This window comes from Salvelinus sp. IW2-2015, unplaced genomic scaffold (assembly GCF_002910315.2).
Source record: "Salvelinus sp. IW2-2015 unplaced genomic scaffold, ASM291031v2 Un_scaffold3163, whole genome shotgun sequence".
Classification (NCBI taxonomy): Eukaryota; Metazoa; Chordata; class Actinopteri; order Salmoniformes; family Salmonidae; genus Salvelinus; species Salvelinus sp. IW2-2015.
Genome location: NW_019944451.1, coordinates 14,378 through 21,806, shown reverse-complemented (window position 1 = coordinate 21,806; position 7,429 = coordinate 14,378). Strand labels below are relative to the sequence as shown.

Below are 7,429 nucleotides of genomic sequence, written 5' to 3'. Positions count from 1 at the left end.
TGAATCCCCTTGTGGCTGCTGTCTCTCTCACTCTTCATGTTGTTCTCTCCAATTACAGCTCTGTTTTCTTCCCTCTGGTGGTTGTCCTTTCAGTGGGGGAGGGGGGGGCTAAGAGGAGGGGGTTGTAGAGGGGAGGGGGTGATGTAGGGGAGTAGGAGGTACGCGGTGTTCCTCCTCTCCCTGGGGGCGCCCGTAGAACTCATGCCTGGCCTTGGACTTTTTTGGAGCTCCCCCTCCTGTTTTGGGCTGTTTCTTTGTAGCAACATGGCCTCTAGACCAAGCTGGACCTCTCTCTCGTTCTCTACTCCAGCAGAGGTCCAGAGCCGGAGGGAGAGATGGGATGGAGAGGGAAGGGCAAGGGATGCAGGGAGAGCCGAGAGGAATCTCTGGCTGGTCTCCCTCTTCTACCCCCTCCTCCTCTCCCTCCTTCTCGTTCTGTTCATCTCAGTGTGAGGGGAGGCCCCAGTGTATCATTCACCCAGCGCCCAAGTAGGGTGGGCTATATCCTCATACAGAGAACCCCCGGTGCAATGTGCGAGTCATGGTGTACCTACTTTATTGTGCTAACGTGTGTGTCGTGTGGCTGTGTAATTGTAGCGTGAGGCGATATGGGTATTCATTTGACTGTGTTGTATTTGATGTGTCGTATCGAGGCCATGCTCCATATACATGCCCGGGAGCATTTGTGGTGTGTTGAGACAGTACTGCTGACTGCTAGCGAGAGAGTATATTTAGGCTGCTCATAATACATGGACTGCCTCTGCTGGCTTCATTCATTTCATTCTCTTCTATAATGATAGAGAGTGGGACGGCAGACATTGATGTCATCAGAAAGTCATCAATAATTTGCCTTTATTGATTAAGACAGCAGTTTGTTCCCAATAACCTCGGGGACCCTTGGCTTCTCCGGGGACCACCACGCTGGTTGGGAGTTTGTTTTTTTACTTGACTGTGTATAAGTGTGGCACTTTGTTTGTGTAATGTGTATGCAGCGTGTGTGTGTGATGTGGCGTTCTGTGACTGTAGGTTCTAAAAATATCAGAGTAAGAACTCGACGTACATTAGTTGGACAGCTAAACCAAGTTTATTCCTCCCAAAGGATGGAACCAGCTGGAACAGACAACGACATATTTCACACGAGCACTGATATTAAGACTATTTCTCCTTCTGCTGAGTCTACCTCCTACACATTCTGAACATGCATCTCTGTTCTAGGACAGAGCCTTAAGTGATATCTGTTCTTCTCCGTCATCTGACCTGACCTTCTGCCCCAAAGTGCTCATCTCCCCAACTCCAGCTGTCATTGGTGACTCGTACCGACTGTGTCTCTTCTCCTCCCCAGAGGATCCCTGATGAGCTTAACAATTAACATATCCGAGCATAATGTAAACGTGTATACATTACCCTCCCTCCCTTCTAGTGACCATGAATAAGTATATTCCATATTCATAGTCAAGAAATCAGAACCCATGTCAGTACACACTACACAACTCTGAACACCCCACACATATTATGCTTTAGTTGTATTGGTTTCTTTTTTAGACATTTGTGTAAATTGTAGTGTCTTTTATTGTAGTTTTAAATCTTTTTATCTAAGTCTGTTAATTTATATGTTTTAATGTTGTAAATTGTAAAGCATTTAGTCTGTAATGGTTTGTTGTGTGTCGGACCCCAGGAAGACTGAGCTGTCACCATTGGCGTCGGCTAATGGGGTACCTAATACATCATAAATCATCAATCGTTGTGAACTGTGTCACAGGAGGTGGTTGTTGGCATCTTAATTGGGAGGATTTGGGCTTGTTGTAATGGGCTTTGAGTGGAATAGGGTGGACGGTATGAAATTACATCAAAACATGGTTCACGTGTTTGATGCCATTTCCCTCTGCTTCGTTCCAGCCGTATGGTTATGAGCCATCCTCCCCTCAGCAGCTCCTGTGGTGTGTGTGTGTAGTGTTGTGTGTGTGTGATGCGGTGTGTGTTGGTGGTGTGTGTGTGTGTGTTGTGTGTGTGTGTGCGCACCATGTGTGTGTGTAGTGTGTGTGTGTGTGTGGTGGTGTGTGTGTGTGTGTCTAGGATCTGTAGTGTTGTGTGTTTCAGGGCGAAAAAAACTATTTTATGATATTTTATCCAATTATGAAGCGTACAGTCAAACAAAGGGGACTGATGAATGTGTCTTCTGTACATAATAAGGTAAACTTAGCCTGCAGTCAATGGGAGAAGGAATTAATGAATTACATTTTAATTGATTTGAATAACATAGGCCTCAAAAGCTATTGAGCACTGGGCTGGCGGAACGGGGAACACCCCACATTGTCTATTGGACAGGAACTAGGAAAACTAAGAACTAAATATTTACTGGCATGAAAAGGAGGAGCATACAAACATGGAAACATAATTAAAGTTGGAGGACAGAGATCAAACATAGGAAATACAACATCAACATAGAAAAGGAATCATACAGAATTAGTATCCCCATTAAAGTGGAGCTGACAGCATTTTAGCACTTTTCATAACTTCTTAGAATTTTTGAAGAATTACGTATATTTAAGGCATTTGTGAAAATTCATGATAGCAATATAGAGTGGAAGTGCCGTACGTTTGGACACTTAATAGACTGCAGTAATAAAACCTAATAAAAATCTGTCTCGTCCAGGACCGGAGTCAGACAGCAGGACCGGTTCGCCATGCCATCAGAGCTACAGTAGGCCTTATATTCGCAAACAAATGACCGTTTTGCCACACGGGCCTGCCATCATTCACTTTGAACTGGACATGTGTGTTTACAGGCAGTAGGACCTGCATCATTCACTTTTGAACTGGGACTGTGTGTTTACAGGCAGTAGGGCCTGTCCATCATTCACTTGAACTGGACTGTGTGTTTACAGGCAGTAGGCCTGCATCATTCACTTTGAACTGGACTGTGTGTTTACAGGCAGTAGGCCTGCATCATTCACTTTGAACTGGACTGTGTGTTTACAGGAGTAGGCCTGCATCATTCACTTTGAACTGGACTGTGTGTTTACAGGCAGTAGGCCTGTCATCATTCACTTTGAACTGGACTGTGTGTTTACAGCAGTAGACCTGCCATCATTCACTTTGAACTGGACTGTGTGTTTACAGGCAGTAGGCCTGCCATCTTCACTATGAACTGGACGTGTGTTACAGGCAGTAGGCCTGCCATCATTCACTTTGAACTGGACTGTGTGTTTACAGGCAGTAGGGCCTGCCATCATTCACTATGAACTGGGGTGTGTTACAGGCAGTAGGCCTGCATCATTCACTTGAACTGGACTGTGTGTTTACAGGCAGTAGGGCCTCCATCATTCACTTGAACTGGACTGTGTGTTACAGCAGTAGGCCTGTCATCATTCACTTTGAACTGGACTGTGTGTTTACAGGCAGTAGGGCTGCCATCATTCACTTTGAACTGGACTGTGTGTTACAGGCAGTAGGCTGCCATCATTCACTTTGAACTGGACTGTGTGTTTACAGGCAGTAGGCCTGCCATCATTCACTATTGAATGGACTGTGTGTTTACAGGCAGTAGGGCCTGCCATCATTCACTTGAATGGACTGTGTGTTTACAGGCAGTAGGCCTTGCCGTATCATCATTCACTTTGAACTGGACTGTGTGTTTACAGGCTGTAGGGCCCGTCATCATTATCTTTCAACTGGACTGTGTGTTTCCAGGCAGTAGGGCCTGACATCATTCACTTTGAACTGGACTGTGTGTTTACAGGCTGTAGGGCCTGTCATCATTCACTTTGAACTGGACTGTGTGTTTACAGGCAGTAGGGCCTGTCATCATTCACTATGAACTGGACTGTGTGTTTACAGGCAGTAGGACCTGTCATCATTCACTATGAACTGGACTGTGTGTTTACAGGCAGTAGGGCCTGTCATAATTCACTATGAACTGGACTGTGTGTTTACAGGAAGTAGCAACAGTGTGACTTCATTCACCAAAAGCCACAAAATACACCTGAATGGATTTCTGCAAATATGTAAACACCACAGGAGTCCTCTTACATTTGGGAACTTTACAGTCCTATTGATCAAACCACCATGAAACGGTAGGCTCTCTCTGCCTCAGTTATGCACATCAACAACAAGATCAACAACTAATGCTAGCCAGAGCAAGATGAGCAAAAATCTAAAGAAGGAACTTTAGATAAACCCTCTCAAACTTTTTCAGCTAGTTTGCCGTCCAGATTGCACTGATAAACTATAGGGAATTGTAGCCTCCTCGTCCTTTTGCAGCTTGCGTGCCAATGCATGTTCCTCACTGTCCTACACCGAGTCAAGACCGAGTCACTCGAAATGATACTGGACTCGACACAACACTTGCACTGAACCAGAAAAGGTGGGTATAAGGAGATTTTACAAAGAATGTTATTGAATTGTGACTAGAAAAACACTGTAGTTCACTTCAGAGAGTTTTCACTTATACAAAGTGCACTTATCAGGAGTCGACTGTAAATCATTACCTCCCAAAATATTCAAACAACATCATGAATGAGTAGAATTAGGTGAGAAATACTCTTGGACAGATGGAAGCAAATGTATCTGACACCAAGACATGACAGAGACAGAAAATATGTGGTATTGAGACCGGACTGGAGTACGACAACACTGCTTCATCCTAACATTACCATACAGTTGCACTTATCCAACATGGCACTATAGGGCAGCGAACATCCACAGACGTGCCTGTTTTCTCCACCACAGAAAACAAAGTTTAGGTCTAAAAAAATCCCAAAACTACTACTGGGGGGGACTGGGGAGGGGCAAAATAAGGATGCTTCACGAATTTGCGCATTATTTTCATGTGCAAGACCAACCGGATGTCTAGCCAATCGCTCAACTAGCGAAAATCCACCAATGGGAATGCGAGACAGTCTCAACTAACCGTATCTACAACGTGTGGTCCAATCATATTCGCCCTTTGACCTTAGCTCCGCCCCAACTCAAATTTTGAAAAAGCAAACGGCGGCCATGACACTCCCTCATCGGATCATTGTTTAAATCACAAGGAGAGTTACAGAGGAAGTATCTTTAATAAGGTTGGATGAAATGGATTGTAATCTTATTGCTACATCNATCACAAGGAGAGTTACAGAGGAAGTATCTTTAATAAGGTTGGATGAAATGGATTGTAATCTTATTGCTACATCTGTGAAGTTGTAAGAAGAACGGAAAAGTGAATTGAAAACATTATACAGTTCKATCTCTGCAGTCATCTACCTATGATACCCGTAGCATTGGTTTGGTATCGGTAACTACCGGTACAATCAGCGGCCACTTGTCTGCATTTTCAATACTATTTTTACAGTCGTAGCTATTTTAATGCATACTATCGCTTATATTCGTGCTTTGTTGTATGGTGTAAGACGTCTGTGAAGTTGTGAAATAGTGTGTATGTGATGCAGGCTACAGTTCAGTAACTTTAGCATGCTACTGTACAGTAGTTTATTTTCGGTTCCAGTGTATAACAGTTTTATTCAACATGTATCAGTCATGGATTAGCTTATACATGTATTATGTTATCTAGTTTAATGCTATGGTGTGATAATCGTGATATTTGCATTTCAATCTACACATGAATATGGGTCTGCAATGTTAGTTAGGCTATTCAATTCTCTTGGCATTCTGCAAGCATGAATACTTTACAATAATGGAAGMTATGCATTGTGTTAATCTTACTATTTGTCCATGTATTGAATGATACACAGCTTTCCATAAATGCAGTGTGGACTTTTTACAGATGAAACCCCTTCCATTATGACACTCCTTCCTGTATCTGTCATAAAGGCCTATGCATTCTTTGTCCTTTAGTTACACAACTAAATCTAGTATCTGTCACTTACCTTTCATGCTGTAGATCTGCTGTCATGGTGCTGAGAATGCTTAGTACTGTATCTGTCACTTATGTATTCTCTGTATGTATTAGGTATGAACCCTTGGACATACAGGTACCTCCAGCGCTCCCTCCTGCCTCACATTCGGCCCCTGTCCCTGGTGATCTACCCCAGGCCCCCTTGTATCCACCCCAGGCTTCTGAACTTGCCCCAGTGTCTGTCCCTGGTGGGGCGAAGACCAGCTGAAGAGGGTGATGTCCTTCCTGCCTCCAAGTGCTGAGGTGAGTTATTTAAATAATAAATGAGAAGCTTAGAAATGGTCATTTATAATTTGTTCATGTTGGGTGAACTATTAGTATTTTAACTCTCTCTCTCTCAAATGGAGCTGGTGGGCAACTCCCAACAAGAATCAGCAGCAGTGGATTGGCCAGACGCTGTTTACCAGGAGCCTCCTACGGCGCTCACAATTCATCACTGTCCTTTCCCTGCTAGACCGGGATCTCATGATCTATCAATGCCTCAGGATGCCACTGGGTAAACATTATCTAACTGATTAACTTTTCTGTGATGATATGTGGAAGAAGATGTGTCTGAAGTAAACAGAGGAACTGGTCTAGAGTTAGTCCTGTCTGGTATAATTAGTGGTCAAGACTGGACAAGGAGGGTTGGATAAACTCCTCTGTATGAAGATGAGTCCTGTCTAGTATAATTAGTGGTCAAGACTGGACAAGGAGGGTTGGATAAACTCCTCTGTATGTGGAACAGGTGTGACTATTTATCATGTGTAACAATCAAACCTCCCTATTGGCTGTGTGTTCCACATTCTAAAGTAGAACCATCATTTTACTTGCTGAAATATTGTCCAGAAATGACCTCATTGGACAGAAAGGGGAACTCCTCCCCACACGCATGTTGAACAAATATAATGTTTCTCTGAAACAAAGGATTCCTGTAGTTTCATGAAATAAGAAACTGATTCATAGTATATCATGTCATACAAGGCAACATTCAAGGCTACACTACATGTAAACAATTAGAAAATACGTCCACATCTTTAAATTGTGTGACCTGCTGCAGCTGTTTAACATTTTTATGGTCGTTGAAGAGGTTAAAACATTTTTACTTAAGTGAAGCAGTCACTTTAAATACACTGCTCAAAAAAATAAAGGGAACACTTAAACAACACAATGTAACTCCAAGTCAATCACACTTCTGTGAAATCAAACTGTCCACTTAGGAAGCAACACTGATTGACAATAAATTTCACATGTAGTGCAACATGCACATTTGTGGCCTGCTGGAGGTCATTTTGCAGGGCTCTGGCAGTGCTCCTCCTTGCACAAAGGCGGAGGTAGCGGCTGAGCGGCTTTCAGGTTATGTCGATATAGGACTCGTTTTACTGTGGATATAGATTTATACATCCACAGGTACACCTCCAATTGACTCAAATGATGTCAATTAGCCTATCAGAAGCTTCTAAGCCATGACATGTTTTTCTGGAATTTTCCAAGCTGTTTAAAGCACAGTCAACTTAGTGTATGTTAACTTCTGACCCACTGGAATTGTGATAC

The 7,429-nt window shown here is 43.3% G+C and overlaps 1 protein-coding gene and 1 long non-coding RNA gene across 2 annotated transcripts in view; both read left to right on the top strand.

Moving 5' to 3' along the window:
- The window catches only part of LOC139025727 (uncharacterized), a 45,228-nt gene that overhangs the window by 25,587 nt on the left and 12,212 nt on the right, over positions 1–7,429 (top strand). The window lies entirely within an intron of this gene.
- LOC112075445 (endonuclease domain-containing 1 protein-like) overlaps positions 4,994–7,429 on the top strand; it is a 14,550-nt gene continuing 12,114 nt past the window's right edge. The window contains exons 1-3 of the mRNA XM_024142448.2: positions 4,994–5,063; positions 5,951–6,139; positions 6,244–6,392. Coding sequence (XP_023998216.1) covers positions 6,362–6,392 — 31 coding nt within the window. The 5' untranslated portion in view covers positions 4,994–5,063; positions 5,951–6,139; positions 6,244–6,361. The remainder of the gene's footprint in view (positions 5,064–5,950; positions 6,140–6,243; positions 6,393–7,429) is intronic.